At 42.3% G+C, this 23,127-nt stretch overlaps 1 protein-coding gene across 2 annotated transcripts in view; it reads right to left on the reverse strand.

The window, feature by feature from the left end:
• Positions 1 to 20,602, reverse strand: part of CABCOCO1 (ciliary associated calcium binding coiled-coil 1) — an 84,593-nt gene extending 63,991 nt beyond the window's left edge. Inside the window, exons 1-6 of one of the 2 annotated variants that reach the window (XM_072130478.1) lie at positions 19,938 to 20,602; positions 16,719 to 16,811; positions 14,180 to 14,289; positions 6,154 to 6,323; positions 4,661 to 4,805; positions 2,118 to 2,190 (exon numbers count right to left, since the gene is read on the reverse strand). In XM_072130478.1, coding sequence (XP_071986579.1) covers positions 2,118 to 2,190; positions 4,661 to 4,805; positions 6,154 to 6,323; positions 14,180 to 14,289; positions 16,719 to 16,757 — 537 coding nt within the window. In that variant the 5' untranslated portion in view covers positions 16,758 to 16,811; positions 19,938 to 20,602. Of the gene's footprint in view, positions 1 to 2,117; positions 2,191 to 4,660; positions 4,806 to 6,153; positions 6,324 to 14,179; positions 14,290 to 16,718; positions 16,812 to 19,807; positions 19,916 to 19,937 lie in introns of those variants that run through there. The other variant, XM_072130479.1, reaches the window with a different exon arrangement.
• Positions 20,603 to 23,127: the final 2,525 nt, after the last annotated feature.

The following is a 23,127-nucleotide window of genomic DNA, read 5'->3' on the forward strand; positions in this document are numbered from 1 at the left end:
TTGCTAGTAGATGCACTGCAGCAAGTACAGCCACCAGCAGATCAACCAGAAATCAACTATATATAACGCTACTGTAGGCGTAAGTAAGCCGTTTGGATTCTCCTATGGCTATTTTCTAGCCAAGTATGAAAGCGAGTTATTAAACAAAATAAACGTAAAATAAAAAAGGAAATGGCAGACTGTGCCTAATTGAAATCCAACCCCTAATAAATTTTCCCACTTCGGTCTTTGCGATGGATATGTGCGTCACTAAGCGTAAAACACAGTGGTCGCAAGTCTCACTACAAATTGCTCACAATTTGCTAGTAGATGCACTGCAGCAAGTACAGCCACCAGCAGATCAACCAGAAATCAACTATATATAACGCTACTGTAGGCGTAAGTAAGCCGTTTGGATTCTCCTATGGCTATTTTCTAGCCAAGTATGAAAGCGAGTTATTAAACAAAATAAACGTAAAATAAAAAAGGAAATGGCAGACTGTGCCTAATTGAAATCCAACCCCTAATAAATTTTCCCACTTCGGTCTTTGCGATGGATATGTGCGTCACTAAGCGCAAAACACAGCGGTCGCAAGTCTCACTACAAATTGCTCACAATTTGCTAGTAGATGCACTGCAGCAAGTACAGCCACCAGCAAATCAACCAGAAATCAAATATATATAACGCTACTGTAGGCGTAAGTAAGCCGTTTGGATTCTCCTATGGCTATTTTCTAGCCAAGTATGAAAGCACACTAATATGCAAGATGAGATGACACTGAGTTATGAAAAAATAAACGTAAAATAAAAAGTAAATGGCAGACTGTGCCTAATTGAAATCAAACCCCTAATAAATTTTCCCACTTTGGTGTTTGAGGTGGATATGTGTGTCACTAAGAGCTAAACACAACGGTAGCAAGTCCCCCTGCAAATTCCTCACAATATGGTACTAGCTGCAAATAAAAAAAAAAAAAAGTATAACGTTATTGTAGCCCTAAGAAGGGCTGTTGGGTTCTTGGAGAATCACTCCTGCCTAACAGTAAGCTAATAGAACACCCTAACGCTTTCCCTGACCAGCAGCAGCTCTCTCCCTAGCGGCATCCAGACACAGAATGATCCGAGCAGCGCGGGCAGCGGCTAGTCTATCCCAGGGTCACCTGATCTGGCCAGCCAACCACTGCTATCGACGTGTAAGGGTACCACGTCATGCTGGGTGGAGTGCAGAGTCTCCTGGCTTGTGATTGGCTCTGTTTCTGGCCGCCAAAAAGCAAAACGGCGGGAGCTGCCATTTTCTCGAGCGGGCGAAGTATTCGTCCGAGCAACGAGCAGTTTCGAGTACGCTAATGCTCGACCGAGCATCAAGCTCGGACGAGCATGTTCGCTCATCTCTACTAATGAGCCATAAGGGCTCTAGGGGGCATTACCAGAACCCATCCCTACTGTAGCTTCACAGGCTGTTACACTGTGAGGAGTACTTCCCCCACTGTGAGATTACATCAAGCAGAAGGAGGAGGAAGTGATGAGGGAGCAGGAGGGAGGGTGAGACAGTCCAACATCCTGTGAAACTGCAACGTAGCACGGAGAGGCTATGGTAACACCCTTGGGAGCCCTTCAAACTCATTAGCATAATTTTAAAAGATGTTTATTGAAGGAAGGAGCTAATGGATAACAAATATAAGAAGATTACCACAGTCACAGATTTATGAGTAAGTTTCCCTGATTTAATATGCTTTTTTTATGGAACTTTAATGAAAACAAGTAAATAAATTTTGTTGGAGGTACAGCATCCTTGTTTTCATACTTTTATATTGTGGTTTGATCCAGTGGTCGGTAAGCAATCCCTAAATATATTGGAATCCCTACGTTCAGGGCCTGCAGAGACTATTTTTTCTTTTTTTGGATCTGTGAGGATGTTGAGTATAACACCTGGAATCGGAATTGAATGACGCCCAATAATTCAATTCAAAACAATACTAAACAAATAGAATACCCAATATATATAGATATAAGATCTAATAAAAGAGATATTGTCCACAAATTTTACTTGGAATGAAATGGTTTATATGCTTTTATTGCGGTTTAAAAAAAAGAACACAAAATATCAAGATAAATATAATATTTTCTATGCCGTTGCTTACCTCTTCTCCTATAACCATTTGATCCCTGGGGACAGTGAACATGCACTCGTATAGCTTATAATGTTGAAACAAACTGAAAAGGCAAGAAGAAGAACTGCATTAATACTGCATCAAACAAATTGAAAACTCAAAATAATAATGCAACATTTTAAAGTCCACTATATTTTCATAGGAGGATCTGACTGAAGTCTGGGTTCGGGGACCGGAACATTATTGTTCAGGTCCTCTTATTCCTAGTAGCGTAACATTTCTCGACAATCTTAAAATAACACCCACCCACCCAAAGACTTCAATCTTCCTGGATCATCTGGTCTGGTATATATATCGATCACCGAACTATCCCTTCGACTTGCACCGTGTTTGCTTCTTCTCAGTGCATTTTGCCTACCTTTTACACTATTCACTTATGCTTGCAAATTACAGATTTATCAAGACAATCCAGATGTGCCAGTTTAAGATTTAAGACAGGTCACTTTTTTACAAGGGTGAAAATTTTTGCACCAATCCACTCTAGTTCCCAACTTTTGGCAGCCTAGTCCACTCCCACCACACGCCCCTCCCTCCTTGAAGTGGAGGCGGTATCTGAAGTATCAGTTATCAGTATAAGTCTTGATAACCTAACTCATTGGGGGTTATTTATCATTGGTTCTTGTGGGCTTTTTAGTCGTAAAAAAGTTACACAGATTTTTTTTGGAACAATTTCTGCCTCTTCATTTCTCTGGTGTAAAAATAGAACTACTGCAAGTGCAACAACGTGCAATACCAGATTCATGACTTGGGATTTTTGCAAAAAATCCCATAAAAAGTCAGTTATTCCAGTCCCCTGCTAGTCTGTGTGCTGGGACTTTTTATATGCATTTTGAGACTTTTTGAAAAAAAAAATCCAAGACAGGAAGTAGAGCAAACGAACATTATTGAAGGGCCAAAGCCACTTTGCTGCTCATCAGACTCATTAGAGATCCAAAAATAGACATAGAACTGACCCAAGGAGCCACCTAATGACAAATAACCCCCATTGTCCGTCAAGTTGTGTCAGGGTTGTCAACTTATCCAAATAAAAAAAAATTAAATTTACTTAGAAAAATGCACCATAAATTTGGCTTAATTAGGGCCTCATGAATGATTTACATGGTATGTACCAGCTTTGACCTTTTTTACCCCTTGTTTCTCAAAGAGAAGTGGTTTATTGGGAAAGAAGGCTTTCTCATAAAATTCCACAGCAAAATTCTGATTCTAAAAAAGCCACCTTGTAGTTGATCAACTTATTTACCCTTCTGGTGGCTACATTTGTTATTTACGCGGCCCATGCTGGCCCAGAGCTGTGTCATGGGACAAGGAATATGACTCTTCAAATTATATGTCGGAATTGGATAGAAACTCAACTCCTCATGGAAATTTTGCCTATGCACCATTACTGTGGTGTGGGGAGTATCACATGTCATGCATGTTCTCTTGGGAATTCTAGGAAAGTGATATGCATAAAATGTTTACCAGGAAGGAAAAGGAAAATAATAGTGCCAACCTAAATAAGGCAGCTCCTTCTACATCAATGTCTGACTTTCAAATAGCCTTTCAACATGACATAGGATGGGAGAGTAAAAGGGTGGGGTGTGTTCTTTGAATGTTCTTTAAATTGTTTGTATATGTGTGGTATATAGCTCAGTATCCTGCCCTAGAGCTGATTTCACGTTGATATTGTAGGAAGCAATGTACTTGTTGTTATTTGGAAAAACTCATTAAAAATGATCTGATTCCAAAAAAGAACATGACATGGGATAATAGCAATGATTCATTTCAGCCCCAACCTGTCTCACAATTTTCCTCATCATAGGTTTATTTTTCTTCATAAAAATTATCTCCATTAACATTCGGAATTTATCACCATTAGATACAATCCCAAATGAAAGTCCAATTTTTCCCCCGATACTCTGCTGCTAGATGAATCTTCCAAAAAAAAAAAAAAAATTAAAACAGATCAATTTAGTAAAGTCATTTTATTTCCACTATTTTATAGGTTTGATGATATAATATGAACTTCTCTCTGTGCTGGATGATCATCATAAAGAAAAGGTTAAGTTCTTATTCATGTTGGGACACATTGGGGGGGATTTGCTAATTCTGGTGCAAGCACGACTGTCGGCATCGGAGATCAGTCTCTGGAAAGCACAGCCCGATGTTTTAAAGTGGCGCACGGCTGTAAGTAAATAATGGATAGACAGTAATAATCAGTAGTGCGCCATGAAAATGCCGACATCAATGAGATGCGCCAAAATCTTACATGGACTGCGCCTTAATTTTGCTCTCTGACCATTCTTTTCCTGGTCCATTGTGTGCCAAAAATTGCGCCCAAAAATGCAGACAAAATACACATAAATGTGACAGATAATGTGGAAAAGTTAGGCCACGCCCACTTGCACCAAAAATATACAGATGTGTCGGCATAGTCGGAAACAAATGATCCGCAACTATTCTGTGCCCAAAAACCCTAAACAAAAACTTCTATACTCTACTAGTGCCCCATTTCCTATATTACAGTAACATACCTGATTTTAAAATAGTCGATAATATCTTTAGCTTGGTCAACATTGAAAAATGTTAATCTTCCTTTATCCTTAAGCACACTATGTCCTATGCCTGTTAAAGCTCTTGCTAGCTGTAATACATTCTCGTCAAGTGGCATCCTTTTGTCTGAAACATCAAACAGCAAAGTTAAGAATAGTGCTGGTTAAAGTCAAGACTTTTGGGCTCAGGTGTTGGGTAGTAGGGTGCACATTGGGTCAATTCATGGAAAGAAAATTCAGTCAAGCAAAGCAAACTCCCAGCTGGAGATTAAATTAGTAAATTAAATTTTTAACTTCATGCAAACTTAGTAGACCAGAGACTATATACTGTATTTTTCAGACTATAAGGCACACTTAAAATCCTTTGATTTTCTCAGAAATCAAAGGTGCGCCTTATAGTCCAGTGTGCCTTATATATGAACCATACTTACAGACAACAGCTGCCTTGTACTTTGCACAGGTCTGCCACCTGCTGGTCATTCATCCTTATAATCAGGTGCACCTTATATATGAACCTAGGCGTTTTATCAGGCATTTGTTGCTGGTGCGCCTTATAGTCCGAAAAATACGGTACTCTTTCTATACCACCTTGCACAAAGGGGTAGAATTGCATAATGTTAGGCAGCAGAATTAAACAAAAAAACAGAAGGATATGGCTTTGCCATTTTATGCATCAAAAAGAAAATTTAGATAAATATTAAAACAAAGTTTTCTGGATTTACTTGTGGCTTTGTTGGGAGGTGGTAGAATACCCTGAATGCTGTTGGCTTGGTCACATGGGGCTTATCACAATTATCCCATTTACAGTGGTTGTACCACGTTTGCAAGTTTATTTCCTATCCACAGGGTAGGGTCATTGAGTATGCAACTGCTTGGACCCTACTGATCACAAGAACGGACCCCCAGAAATCAGGAGAAAGGGGTTGTTTATCCATGCATGGATCCCATTAAGCTCCAATCAATTCTACTGGAGTGTTTGTGAACTGTGAAGCACAGTGCTTGGGTACCTTCTGAAATCCCACTCGCTGTCCATGTAGATGCAAGTGTTGTGCTCGACAATTTCCAACAATCCCATATTAATGAATGGAGCAGCAGGAATAATGCTTGAACTTCCGCTACATCCATTAATGAGAATATTCTCATGGTCTAATATTAAAATGTACTGAGCATGTGCAGAAGAGCAGACTACCACTACTGCACATGCTCGCTTGCATGAAGAGATGCCAGAACCCTAAATGCGTAACCAGGGATCAGAAAGTGCCGCCAGTGTCACATGGTTGAATGTAAAGCAATCAGAGCCATATTTCTCCATGTAATTGCATTAATATTTTTGTTCAGCATTACAGGATATGAAAGGGTCAAATAATAGTCATGTCTTAGTGAATCCCATTAATATAAATAAAGGTAATTTCCCGACAAATCCTCTCTAGACAGAATTGAGCCCAATGTATGTAGTAAACATATTAAAAATGTACCTTGAACATTTTCCATTAGTAAATGTAATAGTCCCATTAAACCGCGTAACTGCTCCAAGGTAAAGTTTTTGTCTTTTCCCCAGCAGAATCCAGACACATAATAATCCGCCAAGACAGCTTCTTTTAAATCCGTCTCAGGGTCTTGAACATTAAGAAACCCTTCCATTAACCTGAAATAAATAAGGAAAAGGTCAGTAAATTGAACACAACAATCCAATAACAGGCATAAGTATGTATTATCATCTCATATACTCCAGCACCCTCTCTGAATAGAAAAAAAAAATGTGCGCATATTTCACAACACTAAGGTTACGTTCTCTCAGGATTCAGGGACAGTGGATCCTCTGGACCACCGCAGGAGATGGCACTAGCCGACACCTGGGACCAGAGTCCAAGTGGCAACTGGTGTTCACCAGAGCCCACCGCAAAGCGGGATGGACTTGCTGCTATCCCAATCCCTCCATCTTTTTTGGCGCAAGTGTGCGTGGCCTAACTCCACATTATCCGTCACATTTATGTGTATTTTGTCATTTCTAGGTGCAATTTTTGGCGCACAATAGACCAGGAAAAAACATGGTCAGAGAGCAAAATTAAGGCGCAGTCCATGTAAGATTTTGACGCATATCTTAATGGCGCACGACTGATTATTGCCGTCTACTCATTATTTACTTACAGCCGTGCGCCACTTTAATACATCGGGCTGTGCTTTCCGGAGACTGATCTCCGATGCCGACAGTCGTGCTTGCGCCAGAATTAATAAATCCCCCCCCATAGTCTTATGAATATGATGTTGGAAAATTATGCTTCTTTTGGGAGGTAACTTTGGTTAAAACTTACCCCTAATTGTTTAGCAATAAGCTTTGCATCAAGTGGGGCACCGATCAGTTTCCTGCTACTAAGGATTACAGCTGATGGAAAAGTTTCTAAGGGACCACGAGTTGATCTATTGCACCAAGACCGGACATCCTTTAACTATGCCACTGCCTGCATCCGGTTTTTAATCAAAGTAGTCACCTTGCTTCACACCATTATAAAAAATGTAATAAATATGATAAATGTTCAGTTTTTTTTTCAGCAATCACATGAATATAGGGGTTCTTCTAGTTCAGTCTAGTCAGAGTTCTACTTATCCACTTAACGAACATGAAAAGAATATGACATTTATTAAGCTACTGAGCGCATTGTTTGTGAAGATGGCATTTCAATGAAATGTAAATTGCAACCTAAATAAAATCAATATCTAAAACGTTTGGCCGCATTAATAAATTATGAGTTAAAGATTATTAAGCCGGGCTGCAGCTGCAGTTAAGTCCCCTATCAACGTGATTCATTACATGAAATCATTATACTACACAATTATTAGTGCAGAGCTCAGACATTCATTTAAATAAAGGCTTACATAAAGAACTTTAAAGGATCAATTCATGTTTAAACATTATTTTTACAGAATCTCATTTGGACATGTTCTGCGAAACATAATAAAGAAAGTTTCATATATCATTGTATCTGGAATCCGGCCACACAACCAGTTCTATGCAATGCAGTCATAGGTCAAGGAAATAAACTTCCGGGGGGTCTTTTATCTTACTTTTTACTTTTCTTATATTCACAAGTTTTTTGGGTGCATTGACAAAATTGGGCAAAAATTTGCAAAGTTTGCAACAGCCACGTTTTTCAGTGTTGCATCCGATTCATTTTTACAATCCAGATGTTGACATTTGAAAAAGTTCGTAGAAAACTTTAGAAGTTTGACGTGAGTTGCAGTGAACACACCCAGAGTCAGGACTTAGGGTAACAAAAGATCATAGTTGCTCTGCACTTTTTCCTCAATGTGAACTTGTAAGAGTGATTGAGGGTGGCCAAATCTCCCAAAGGTCCTTCATCCAATATCCCTGTGTCCAGGGCCACTTACACTGGTCTGCTGCTCCAAGCTGCTGCAGTAGGTTCTCAGCAATAGGCACTGAAGTCGGGCTGTATCATTTTAGCTTCAATGAAACAGCACGCAGGTGTCATGAGTACCACAAAGGGGTCTGATTGGGCTTCAATGTTTATTGATGATGGCCATGAACAGAGGTGAGATAAAGTGCTTAAAATCACCACTTTAAGTGTCATTGAGGTGAATAAGAGTTAATGAAATAGTGATGTTTACCAGGGGTAGTATAACACCCTATTATGGTCTTTCATATTATACTTAGGCCCCTTCTACGCTCACGAGTGTGATGTGATGAACTCGCAACGCATGCTGCCCGGGTCGCACGGCCCGAACGCTGTAAACCGTAATTGAACTCAACATGTCAGTTCAGTTCCGGTTTGTAGCGTTTGGTCCAGGCAGTACGCACTGCGAGTGTGATGCGAGTTTAACACATCACACACGCGAGTGTAGAAGGGGCCACACCCTGGTATCCTTTCTGTATAGCTACCAGGAGCCATGGGTCATGTGAACCCTCGGCAGCAAGACTCGGGATTCCTTTGATATCCCGTGTCCTGCTAGCTTCTGGCCATATCAACAGAAAAGCGGAAAGGTGTCTGATCAAGGGGGGATCAAACCACTGGAACCCCCACAAACACAGGAACGCAGATGAGTGCGTATATGTATGTGCATGCTTAATCATAACTAATAACCTCCTGGACAGCTCCCACAGTCTCATAGAGGTAAATGGAAAGTTGGAGGAGTCTAATCCCAAGCATTCAATCAGTATGGAGCACAAGGGGCAAGTACTCATCTATTCTCATGATATCTGGGGGTCTCAAAGGTCAGAGATTCGCAGAAATCAGATACTTCACAAAGTAACAGAACAACATGGATGATTCAGAACCAATATAATTAGTGGAGAGGACATGTCCTCTATAAGTCCCAACCCAGGATCACTTAGGTTTGCACCAAAAACTGACCAGAAATGCCCATTGCTGATACAAATTAGCCCTATTTGCAGGCCAACTTGCACTACAGGCGGTCCCCTACTTAAGGACACCCGACTTACAGACGACCCCTAGTTAAAGACGGGCCTCTCTGCCCACTGTGACCTCTGGTAAAGCTCTCTGGAAATTATCAGCAGTAAGGTGTCTGTAATGAAGTTTTATTGATAATCCTTGGTCCCATTACAGCAAAAAATTTTGAAACTATTTTGCCTGGAGCTACAATTATAAAATATACAATTTCGACTTACATAAAAAATTCAACTTAAGAACAAACCTATGGAACCTATCTTGTACAGAACCCGGGGACTGCCTGTATATTCCTTCACCAATATTAAATGGCAAGCTGTATGTTAAGTGGTTTATTGTTTCGTGATCTCATCTTTTACTGTTGTGTTTATGGTCTCTTGAGTAAGACTCACACTATAGGCCACGCTTTTCATCTTCATGCAATTTGTTGATGCACGTTTTATTTCGTAGCCAAAAGCCAAACATTAACCTAAGTTTTTCTTCGCTAGCCTTTCAGAAACTGCTACAATACGGATTTCTAAGCCACAAATATACTTATAAAAAGGTGTCATTTTTGTATTGTACTAAAGTTGCTGTTCCATGTATTATTCTACAATTCCCACGTCGGAGCTTTTAGCAGTTCCCATGTTCGGTTTATATTGCCGGCACTTTTAGTAGCTGTAGTGACAATGATATCTGCAGCCCCATTTATAATTCCTCTGCTGCGGCGTGTTATAAAGTTACTTTCCGCCACCACATTTAAAACATCAAAAAGTAATAAAACCCCATAGACTTCTGTCTACCCAGAGGCGCAAAGAAAGGATGTGACTACAGAGTTTAATAGAACCGGATTCATACAGGTGGGTTTACCGTGTAGCCATTGATCATCGAAAACATCTTGTCCTTTTAAAAAATGGAATACCAACTAAGTCATCGGCACGGAAAAATCTGAGCAAGAGATATTATAATAGAGTGGGCTCTAAGTAGTCATTAGGATGGCGTTTCATTAACCTCGGGTCCTGTATTACTTTGCATAATATCAAGGATCATTCAAGCGAAAAATGTCTAAAAATACTAGAAAATGTTCTCAAGTTCTCATTAGAAGGGAATACGCATTGGGAAATAGCTGATGCATGATGGTGTGTGGATATATGGGGGACGTGTATAATCTGTTTATTGCTCACACTAAAACATGAACATTTTTATTGAATTTTAATTTAGTTTTTCACAAAAAAAATTGTAAAATTACTGAAGAGTCTTGTAGCTTCCTGTGTTTGAGGCCTAGTCTTTTGTAACCATCATTGACGTGTGTTCGGGCATCAAATGGCGATTACACTTGGGCTACAACAATTGGGCAGGGATCGTTTGATTTTTTTTTTTTTTTTCGATAAGGCAAGAATAGAGCATGTTAACAGCTCATGAACTGATCCTCAAATATGAAAACTAGATTATGACTAAAGATATCATAGCCAATAATCTTAAAGGGGGGTTCTCGGACCACGATAATGATGTGCAGTATTCTTAGGAAGGTCTTCAATATGACATTTTGGGGGATGGTGGAATACTCCACACTCTAACCAATCAGCATAGACAAGGTATTATTAAAGGGGTTTTCCCATCTGAGCATTTACATTTAATTAAATTCATTTGCCATATGTAAACATTTCTTCAATTGGATGTTAATAAAAAAAATGTTCCTGTGTGAAGATAATTCCTCATAAATGTAGCCATGTTGTCCCTTAGAAATGAGATGGCTTCCTCGGATACGACCACCTCACATTTTGGCAGCAGTGGCCAGACATGCCGGACCTGCCGGACCACCAGGATTCAGCAATCATTACCATCAGACAGTTGTGGGACCTGCAGGAACTCCCGGACATTTCATATACAAAAACAGTTTGTTTCTTTGTGCAATCACTCCAGTAGAGGTGGTCGTATCCAAGGAAGCTATCTTGTTTCTAAGGGACAACATGACTACATTTATGAGAAATTATCTTCACACAGGTACATTTTTTTTAATAACATCCAATTGAAGAAATGTTTATATATGGCAGATTAATGAAACTGAATGCGAGTGCCCAGACGAGAATATCCCTTTAATACAAACCAACCACACTGCTATATATTGGATAGTCTTTGCGCTTAGTATTGTAGCTTCAGATTGACAGCCATAGCTTTTATAAAAGAGATGATCAGAATAGTTTTCATAGAATTCCAACTCTTTGAACCTAAGGGTAGGTTAAAATCATAATCCTGGAAAACCACTGTAATATTAAGTACTCATCTTCATCCATACCTGTTCTTTGTTGTGTAGTATTAGACAGGTGCACCAGCGTAATAGAGAATCCTCCGGGGGACTCAGACTCATACAGAAGTCCAATAATACACAAACCAAATCGGAGGATGCTATGGTCTATTTTCTATAGGTTAAAGGACTTCTACCACTAGGATGAAGGATTGTAAACCAAGTACACTGACATGCTGGTGTGTTCCCCCTATGCTGTTTTCCTTTAAGTTCTAGCTTCATAAGCCCTTGTTTTTACAAAAAAAAAGGTTTACACATTATGCAAATGAGCTTGAGGGGCTTCTGACTCAATATATGTATTTTGCATAATTTTTTTAAACCGATTTTCTTAAAAACAAAGGCATAAGAAGTTAAAAGAAGAGTGGATCCTACCAGAGGGGGCACACACCAGTATGTCAGTGTGCTTGGTTTACAATTCTTCATCCTGGTGGCAGACTTTAATTAAGGGATAGAATAATTTTAACCATGGATCCCAAGTTGTGAAGACCCTCTATAGAGCAACATACATGAGCTATTTATGGAGACTTTTGCAGCAGATGTGCCAATATTTCTCTACTAAAATAGTGGTCCCACCAATGACACCTCCACAAGATTCATATCATAGGTGATCCATTCACAACTAGGGACACAAAGTCCGACCTGACATGTCCAATGTAGCCAAGGTAATAGCTCAAATGCAATAGGGTGTCTTAAGTGTCCATTTATATTACATTATTGCTTCCTATAGGATTTTGGGTGGTTTTTATTACAAGTTTAACAGAAGAAATTTTATTATGTAGCCTGCTAGATCCAAACACGTAAAATCTAGTACAAAAATAATGTGAAGCAGAGAACTGTAACAGCTTCCGGTACAATAAAGTGCCCACAGCTTTAGATTGTGAAAGGCGTCTTATAGCTGCTCTAGACACTATATAAATTATGGATTATGTACTACTTGATCATAAACCTCCAGCAGTCATTCCTCAGTATCTGTCAGACTTCATGAATATAATCCGCATACTTTCTCATAGATGTCACTGATATCCGGTAAAGTCATAGTCTGCCTCTTCATATCTCCAAGCATCTTTAAAGATGCAATAAAGGAGTTCTTTGCCTTTAGAAAGTAGCACTCAAGTGAACTGAAAGAGAGAGTCCAGATTTTTTGCAGTTCTAAGGCACAATGGGGGTCATTTACTAAGGGCCCGATTCGCGTTTTCCCCGAATATTTCCGATTTGCGCCGATTTTCCCTGTATTGCCCCGGGATTTTGGCGCATCGGCGCCGGCATGCACGCGACGGAAATCGGGGGCGTGGCCGAGCGAAAACCCGACGGATTTGGAAAAACCGCCGCGGGACTCGGGCTTACCTTCACCAGGAATTTGAGGGCATTCCGGCGGGCCTCGGGAACTTCAGCGCAGCAGCGCCACCTGGTGGAAGTCAGAGGAACTGCCTTAGTGAATCGCCGAAAGACCCGAATCCACCGCAGAGGACGCGCCGCTGGATCGCGAATGGGCCGGGTAAGTAAATCTGCCCCAATATGGGAGATCTGTTGTATATAAAAAAAACATGTGTTTAATTATGGACACATCCAAACAGAGGGAATAATGGGGTTTGTTCCCACCTACAAGATGAATCCATTAGTGTCTGATGCCGTGGGTCGGACCAAAGTGGCCCTAGTGATCACAATAACAGTAGTCTGAGAAAAAAAAAAAAAAAAAGTTCTGGGGCACATGCACTCCTATGGGACAGCTTTACCCCCCCCCCCCCTCCAGTCCAATAGGAGTGAATGAAGTGGTCATCCTTTTGATTATGCACTTCATACCAAACACATGGGCTTTGTTCTCATGATTGCTAGGGGGTCCCAGTGGACATTTATATCCTATGATGTTAAAATGGATAACTGTACATAGTGGGAACCAGTCACCATTCACAGGTCACAGGTCATTAATATCAGGTAAATTGACTTCAGAAGCCACCCAGAGCCAAAATAATGACAAAGAACAGAAGTCTCTGTTCTATGTCCGGTGGCTACCCCTTGGACTGCGGGTGAGCTCCTACTTAAAGGGGTATTCCCATTTCAGCAAATTAATGTTATTGTTTGTGTAATGAAAAGTTATACAACTATCTAATATACTTTCTGTATCAATTCCTCATGGTTTTCTAGATCTCTGCTTGCTGTCCTTCTATAGAAAGCTTCTATGTTTACTGCCAGTGGACAGAAATCTGACCATGGTCACACAGGTGCACAGCTCATTATATCACACAGCTCTGATTACTCTCTGTGATATAACGAGCCGTGCACCTGTGTGACCATGGTCAGATTTCTGTCCAGTGAAAGTAAACATAGAAGCCTTCTATAGAACAGCAAGCAGAGATCTAGAAAACTGAAGAATTGATACAGAAAGTATATAGAAAAATTGTATAACTTTTTTTTATACAAACAATAACATTAATTTTCCGAAAGGGGAATATCCCTTTAAGGATCTGAGCAGTAGTTCTAAACTAAGGAAGGACCAGAAAGTCCCTTTCCTATCATAGCTATTATTCTCTGCAGGGAGGCTGCTGTAGGAAGCTGTTTGAAGGGGTTCCTTAGTATTAAAACCCCAACAATCTGGACAAGTCATCAATAGCTACATTCTAAAAAAACCCATTAATGTTAGTTTTGTATATCACGTCTTCCAAAAAAAAAAAAAAATGGGACTAGAACAGACATGAAAGTCACCTTTTATAGCTAAAAACAATCCACTACTACTAATAGAAAACATCTAAAATAAATAAAATATAAGAATGAATTCAATAACGTAATAAATATTGATACCTTTGTATATCATCCATGTCTTGGATCTCCAGCAGAGAATTTATTTGTGAAGGAGACAGAAAATCTGGTATAGAAAAATCGTCCACTTGACTTGCAGGGACAGGATCATCCTAGAAGAAGGGGAAACAACTTATTTCACAAGCCAAAAGGTGTAGTGTGAATAAGGCTTTACAAAAACCTATAAGCGGTAATGGAAGTGTCTATGTGCTGTATGTACATATGGTGTTTGTCTGTATCTTGGATATCTTCCATCACCAGACCAGGTCTAGTCATCAGGCTACTGTAAATGACCCGATAAGTCATGGTTGGGGAATTTACCACAAGCTACAGAAACCAGCCGAAATCCTCTGGTTCGTATTAGGTTTTTGGCGTGTTTTTGTCCAAATTACGAGCCTTAGCAATCAAATAGCATGATGAGGATCATAAAAACCATCTGCGACGCCGATCTTTTTTCTGCAATGTGTACATGGGATTCTCAAATATACTACTGTCTTCTTCTTGGGTTTTACCGCATGGAAATTCCACAAATAGGCTACGTGTGTGGAAGCCCTAACAGGATAAAAGTCTGAAGCAAAGCTACACTACAGGGTAGCATCAAGATCCCCACATTAGGCTACATTCCCACTCGGTATGCCCGCCATAGAGAATAGCGGCCCACGGCCGCACACACACCAAAAGATAGAGCATGCTCTATCTTTTTGCGGTGTGCGGGCCGGATCGGTGTCACACATGTGTGGCACCGTATCTGCGCCGTGCCGCTATTGCCGTCTATGGGGACGTACATGCGGCTGCAAATTTGCGGCCGCATGTACGTCCCCGCAGACGGCCATGTGAATGAGCCCTTAGAAACAGTCAGTGGCAGGGGCTACCACTGAGGAATATGGGGGAGATGTATCAGGACTAGAGATGAGCGAGCACTAAAATGCTCGGGTGCTCGTTATTCGAGACGAACTTTTCCAGATGCTCGAGTGCTCGTCTCGAATAACGAGCCCCATTGAAGTCAATGGGAGACTCGAGCATTTTTCAAAGGGACCATGGTTCGGGAATAAAATGTGTTATTTAATTGAAAAAGAATGTCTTCTGATAAGTGATCAGATGTATGCAAACATCTGCAATCTATTCTTCACTGCTCCGCGCGTATATTATCTCCCGACAAGTTATCAGATGTGAAGAACAGTGAAGAATAGAATAAAAACAGTGAACACAGGATCATTTAAGTGAAAAACACAGTGAAGAATAGATTACAGATGTTCTGCACATCTGCTTACTTGTCGGGAGAGGAGATACGCTGTCCCGGGATCCGCTCCTCTTCTTCCACTGAAGTCTCCCCGATGTCTCCCTGCTGCCCGATGTCTCCCTGGTGCCCGATGTCTGCCTGCTGCCCGATGTCTGCCTGCTGCCCGATGTCTCCCTGCTGCGCCCGATGTCTCCCTGCTGCGCCCGATGTCTCCCTGCTGCGCCCGATGTCTCCCTGCTGCGCCAGATGTCTCCCTGCTGCGCCAGATGTCTCCCTGCTGCGCCAGATGTCTCCCTGCTGCGCCAGATGTCTCCCTGCTGCGCCAGATGTCTCCCTGCTGCGCCAGATGTCTCCCTGCTGCGCCAGATGTGTCTCTGCTGCGCCAGATGTGTCTCTGCTGCGCCAGATGTCTCCCTGCTGTGCGATGTCTCCCCCGTGCTGCTTGATGTCTCCCTGCTGCCGTTCCGCGTGTATCTTCCGACAAGTAAGCAGATGTGCCGAACATCTGTAATCTATTCTTCACTGTGTTCTTCACTTAAATGATCCTGTGTTCACTGTTTTTATTCTATTCTTCATTGTTCTTCACTGTGTTTGTTTAATTAAATGCTCGATCTCGAGCAGGGGAAATACTCGTCCGAGCAACGAGCCGTTTCGAGTACCTTAATACTCGAACGAGCATCAAGCTCGGACGAGTATACTCGCTCATCTCTAATCAGGACTTGTACGCCAGTTTTCCAGTGTAGAAGTCTTAAAATAATTGCTATTACTAGCAAACCGCTAGCGACATTTGTGGAAGCTTGAGGAGTGGGCAGAGAAGTGGTTGATGAGGTTTAATGTAGATAAATGTAAAGTTATGCACTTGGGACTTATATGTGCATTGATGTCTATATTGTAAGTGTGTGCTGTGGATATGCGATGTGTAAAGTGCATGAATGTGTATGTAGGATGTAAATGGAACTTATATATGGTATATTGTATGTGTGTGTGAATATATGATGTGTAAAGTGTATCCGGTATATCTACAATATATATATAAACACACTATATAAAGCTGGGTATGTGTGTGCATGTCCACTAAAGGAATCTGCTTTACATTTACAATCACCAAATTTTTGCACAGCCCCACGCCATAGACAAGTTTTGATATTTTCACCCCACACTTTCCAAAATACAAATATATTAACAACATTTGATGCGTTTTTCTGCATACAAAAAAATTAAAAATTGCTAAAGACTGGTGTTCCTTTGCCCTAATACACACTGCTGCGCAGCGCTAGTAACAGACATGGAGGAAGTCGTCACCTGCTGCAGCCCAGGCACGTTCTCCTCCGTTGTCGCCATGTTTCCAGGTTATCCACACAGCATCAATGCACAAGCGACAGGATTCAAATGGATCTGCACCAAATACAATGGGGAACAGGAAAAAAGTCCAGTTAATATTCATAATTTTTTTTTTTTTTCCAAAAAACACAATGGGGCACATTTACTTAGGGTGATGCCACTCATGGCGTTTTGAACCCATGCGCATGCGTTTTTGGGCGGTCTGCTTAAAAACGGACCAAAAATGGGTTCAAAATGTCATGTGTGGCATCACCCTAAGGGAGCGTTCACGCGTTCCGCTAGTGTCGCATTATGAACGCGGCGCTAGCGGAACAGGGGGCGGAGTTTGGGGCGATCGCATATGCGTTTCCAGAGAAACGCATGCAATCGGGTTATTAATCGCATGCATTTCCCGGGAAACGCATATGCGATCGCCCCAAACTCCGCCCACTATGCGCTAGCGCCCGCAGGGTGAAGACACACGTGGCGTTTTTAGGCTGTTTTTGGGCCGTTTTTACTAAGTGCGTTTTTAGATTGTAAAAAACCCATGCGTTTTTGTCAGTTTTTAATTGCGCAAATTCGGAAAACCGGACAAAAACGCTTCCTTTTTTTTAAAAACTGATGCGTTTTAAAAAAAGGGATGCATCTTTTAACGCATGCGTTTTTAACGATCTGAAAACGCACTAACTAAAAACGGCCCTAAAACGGCCTAAAAACGCCACGTGTGTCTTCACCCTAAGGGCTTTGCGCCAGTTTTGTGGCAGACTTTGAATGCTCTTTTAGGTACAAACTGGTTGCACAGGTATTTTAGAAGTGTCTGCACCACAATTGTGTCGCACGCGATCATTTTGTGGTGCAGCTGCACTAGTTACTGATGCGCAGTCAGACCATGCGCCGGATTTATCATGCAAAGCCTGTTGAACCCCTTATGTTAAAGCTGCACCACAAAAAAGTTGTTGTAAGGGAGCATTCACACGATGCGTTGCGTTTTTGACGCATTCCACTGGCTTCAGCCTTGATCACATGCTGAGGTTACATTGGGGGAAATTTACTATGGCGTTTCCGCCAGTTTTGTGGCGCTCTCACCACATGTTCTGCTCTCCGACCTATTTATTAGCTGTCGGGGACAGAAAAAATGCCTTTTTCCGTCTGCTCCGACTCTTCTCCGAAAAGGGGCGTGGCTTTGGCGGAGTGGAAACTCAGACACAATTACTATGTGTCGCAGCCCTTTTTGGGCGGTGTAAACTGACGGAAAGTAGACCAAAAGAAAACTGGTCTAGCAGGGACTGTTGGACACATTTCTGGTGCTCGGGACAGATTTTGTCCCAGTGACAGAAAATAGTCTCGGCGCCAGAAATGTCTCTGCACAGCTCTACAATATTAAATGTGTGTCTTCTTACCGAGAGCAGGTCGGTAACAAAGCCAATGCAGACACCGACACTGTAAGTAAATGTCCCCCAATATGTGTCGCAGCACTTTTTGGGCGCTGTAAACTGGCGGAAAGGCCGGCGCCACACAGGGCGCTTTGTCTGCGCTTGCAAACGCAAACAAAGTCGCGCCCACCGGGGCGGGCCTCGGCCCGACCGCATCGGCGTTTCTATTGAAACGCCTGTGATCGGGAACGAGTCGCCGGTGTTTCGCGTTAAATTAACGCAAAACACCGGCGCCTCGTTCCCGATCGCAGGCGTTTCCATAGAAACGCCGATGCGATCGAGCCGAGGCCCGCCCCGGTGGGCGCGACTTTGTCTGCGTTTGCGTTTGCAAGCGCAGACAAAGCGCCCTGTGTGGCGCCGGCCAAAGTAGACCAAAAGAAAACTGGTCTAGCAGGGACTGTTGGACACATTTCTGGTGCTCGGGACAGATTTTGGTCCCAGGGACAGAATTTCTGGTCTCGGCGCCAGAAATGTATCTGCAGAGCTCTACAATATTAAATGTGTGTCTTCTTTCCGAGAGCAGGTCGGTAACAAAGCCAATGCAGACACCAACACTTTAAGTAAATGTCCCCCATTGTGTTTTAGCAGATGCAGTGGAAATGTAATGTAACAGCATGTGATCAAGGCTGAAGCCAGTGGAATGCGTCAAAAACGCAACGTGTCGCGTGAATGCGCCCTTAGGCCGGCGCCACACAGGGCGCTTTGTCTGCGCTTGCAAACGCAAACAAAGTCGCGCCCACCGGGGCGGGCCTCGGCCCGACCGCATCGGCGTTTCTATGGAAACGCCTGCGATCGGGAACGAGCCGCCGGTGTTTCGCGTTAAATTAACGCAAAACACCGGCGGCTTGTTCCCGATCGCAGGCGTTTCCATAGAAACGCTGATGCGATCGAGCCGAGGCCCGCCCCGGTGGGCGCGACTTTGTCTGCGTTTGCAAGCGCAGACAAAGCGCCCTGTGTGGCGCCGGCCTTAGGGTGATGTCAGACGTGGCGCTTTGTCTGCGCTTGCAAACGCAGACAAAGCCGCGCCCACCGGTGTGGGCTGCGGCCCGATCGCATCAGCGGTTCTTTGGAAATGCCTGAGATCGGGAATGAGCCGCCGGTGTTTTGCGTTAATTTAATGCAAAACACCGGCGGCTCGTACACGATGGCAGACGTTGCCATAGAAACGCCAATGTGATCGGGCCGCGGCCCGCCCCGGTGTGTGCAGCTTGGTCTGCGTTTGCAAACGCAGCCCGAACAGCACGTGTGCCACTACCTTTAGGGTGAAGACACACGTGGCGTTTTTAGGCCATTTTTAGTTTAGTGCGTTTTCAGATCGAAAAAAAAACAGCATGCGTTAAAAAAGGCATCAGTTTTTAAAAAACGGATGCGTTTTTTACAATCTGAAAACGCACTAACTAGAAACGGTTTAAAAACGCTATGTGTGTCACCACCCTCAGGGAAACAGAAGGTTAAATACACAGTCTAGTTCAATACTCTAAATCCCCCCCAAATTAGTTTGAGCCAGCTATGACACAATCTGAGGCCATACTGCATAAGTCCAGTACCACACTGTATTTAGTGCAGTTTGCACGGCGCTTAGTAAATGTGCCCCATCGTTGACACAGTTTTAGCATGGTAATTTGCTTTCTAACTCACAAATATGAAAATCAACATCATCTGGAGTAGTCAAACAACCACTAAGAGCAAGACCCGGACACAGAGATTTCTGCTCATCCGATAATAATCTCTATTATATCAAAAAAAGAGGTAAAAAAATGGATCTTACCGCTCTGTCCGCAGGGAGGGTCCAGGGATATACAGAAACACACGAGAGGGGGGGAAGCCGCAGGTGGAATTGCTTAACCCTAATTGCCCAAATAGCTTGCACCCTTACAAGGGCGCTCCCCCACACTAGCCTGACACCTATAGCACTGACACCTGACCAGTTTCAATTTTCAATGCAGTCTCTTTGGAGGGAAGCAGGTGCTGTAGGGGCATCTAGCAATGTAGGGAGCAGGAGGGGGTCTTCATGTGTCAGAGGACACTAACATATGAGACAGGAGAGGAGGGGAGAGGGCAGTGTTCACACTGGTATCATGAGCAGCGTGTGACTGTGTGCAGGATACTTAGAGGGATGCACCATGGTTGCCATGGTGTAAGTAAACAACCTTATGGCAGTGGAGGAGGCGGTCACTTTATCCTCCCAGCAGGGAATGCAGGCTATATACATCCCCTAGGGGACAGGAGAACGCCTGCCCAGGTCAGCTAAGCAGTGCTCTCTGCAGGAGTTAAATACATAGTAAGTAGTCTAGTGTAGGGAAAGTATCACAACAGGGGACAGAGTAAAGTGTGATTGTTACACATAAAGAGCGATAATGTAGATTACAAATCATTACACAATGGAACCAAAGCTAAAAGACATAGGGGGAGATTTATCATCAAGCGTCTGAGGTAAAACTGTTCTAGTTGCCCATGGAAACCAATCAGAGTTTAGCTTTTATTTAAAAAAAAACAGCTGTGGGAAACTGAAAGCTGAGCTCTGATTGGCTGCCATGGGCAACTAGAACAGTTCTGCTCTAAAAGACTTATAATAAATCTCCCCCATAGCATTCTTATTATCTTATAAGGTTATGTCAGCGCTGGCCATGCTATACAACAGGTGATGCATCAGGGCGCGTTCACACATTACGTTTTGGCCGCGTTTTCATTGCGTTTGAAATGCATTACAACAGCGGATGACATGTGATTTGCCTAATTACATTACCGTTTACGTTAGTTAACGCAATCTTCGTGTGTGCGTTAACAAAATACATGTGTTAACATTGTTTTTACTATGCGTTTTGTAAACAGAAATGTTAACAGTGATGTAATTAGGCAAATCACCTCTCAGCTGTTGTAAGGCGTTTCAGACGCAATTAAGACGCAGGTCGAAACGAAACGTGTGAACGCGTCCTTAGGGTGATGCCACACGTGGCGTTTTGAAAGCGTTTTTGGCCCGTTTTTAAGCAGCCCGTCAAAAAACGCATGCATTTTTTGAAAACGCATCAATTTTTGACAGGTTTAGCCAATTATCTTAATTGAAACTTGTAAGGCCGCGGTCACGTGTACCGCTAGGCGTCCGTCATAACGCGACGCTAGTGCCCAGGGGGAGGTCCTCGGGCCGAAAGCACATGCGTTTCTCTGGAAACGCATGTACGTTCGCGGCGAGAACCCCCCGCCCTGTGCGCTAGCATCGCGTTATGAACGGACGCCTAGCGGTACGTGTGACCGCGGCCTAAAAAAACGCATGCTGAGAGCACAAATGTTCCAGTTACCTATGGCAACCAATCAGAGCCCAGATTTCATTTTCCGACAGCTGTTTATAAAATGAAATCTGAACTCTGATTGGCTGCCATGGGCAACTAGAACAGTTCTGATAAATCTCCCTGTACAATGTAACTATGGACTTATTAGAGGCCGGACCATAAAAGATGAGATGTTCGGTGGTGGCTCTAAACTACACATATAGTTATAAGAATCGTTCAGGGCGCATTCACATAAGGCGTTTCGTCGCGTTGTGCGTCACATTTTTGATGCGATTTGCACATTTTAATGAATGAGGTGGAAAATTCCCATATACTGTATACTGTAGTATGGCAGTATATGAAAAGATCGATCAGACAACCTAGGGTCAAAGTACCCTAGAGGGTCTGAAAAATAAAAAAAAGTTTAAAAAAACCTAAAATTTCAAATCACCCCCCTTTCCCTAGAACTGATATAAATGGAAATTAACAGTAAAAATCATAAACACATTATATACCGCCGTGTCCAAAAATACCCGATCTATCAAAATATAATAACGGTTTTTCACTGTGTTTAACCCCGTAAGGGTGAAGACACACGTGGCGTTTTTAGGCAGTTTTTGGTCCGTTTTTACTAAGTGCGTTTTCTGATCGTAAAAAACGCATGCGCTAAAAGACGCATCCGTTTTTAAAAAACGCAAGCATTTTTTGAAAACGCATGCGTTTTTGTCCGTTTTTAATTGCGCAAATTCGGAAAACCGGACATAAACGCATACGTTTTCAAAAAACTGATACGTTTTTTACGATCTGAAAACGCACTTAGTAAAAACGGCCTAAAAACGCCACGTGTGTCTTCACCCTAATGGAAAATAGCGCCCAAAGTTGAAAATGGCACTTTTTTGCCATTTTGAAAAGTATAAAAAACAGGTTCTAAGCAGCCAAACGCATGGTTTAAAAAATGGATGTGTTTTAAAAACGCATGGGTTTTTAAATGGACTGAAAACGCTTAAAAAGGGACCCAAAACGCCACCTGTGGCATCACCACCACATCACCACTGGTTACCCTGATAAAGTTTTGTGATAGTGCTCATCCCCTTTTGAACCCGTTTTGAATCTGTTTTTGGCCCCTTTTTAAGCAAAACGCATGCTTTTTGCTCAAAAACGGGCCAAAAACTGATTAAAAACGGATCTAAAATGGGTTCAAAACGCCATGTGTGGCATCACCCTTTAAAGGGTACGGGAACTATGACAAAACTTCATCGTGTTTACCAGTTTACTTATGCAAAATATGCAAATAAGTTTTCCAGGATGAGACAAGGAAAGCAGTTTCCTCTGCTATCCTCACACCTTTGTATCCTATTTTATTTCTTCATTCCCTGTAATTCACAGCCGGTAGCACAAATGCGAGATAAAAGTGTGATGTGAACAGAGCCTAAAATATTTATATATGTTTTTGCATTTTTAACTACCCCCTGTGGGCCTCAGCACATCTCACCTAGTAGTTCTCCTTTAAGCCACCGTGCTGCGTTATTGGAGGGGGATTTTTTTTTTTTTTTTACCTGTTCATAAAGTGGTTCAGATCTGCTGTTTTATACAATGTGCACTATTGATGAGCTTCTGTTGTGATTGACTGAACACAATTTAAATTTTATTCTAATCTTTTATTTATAAAGCGCTAACATATTCCAGCACTCC

This window comes from Engystomops pustulosus, chromosome 11 (assembly GCF_040894005.1).
Source record: "Engystomops pustulosus chromosome 11, aEngPut4.maternal, whole genome shotgun sequence".
NCBI classification, from domain to species: Eukaryota; Metazoa; Chordata; class Amphibia; order Anura; family Leptodactylidae; genus Engystomops; species Engystomops pustulosus.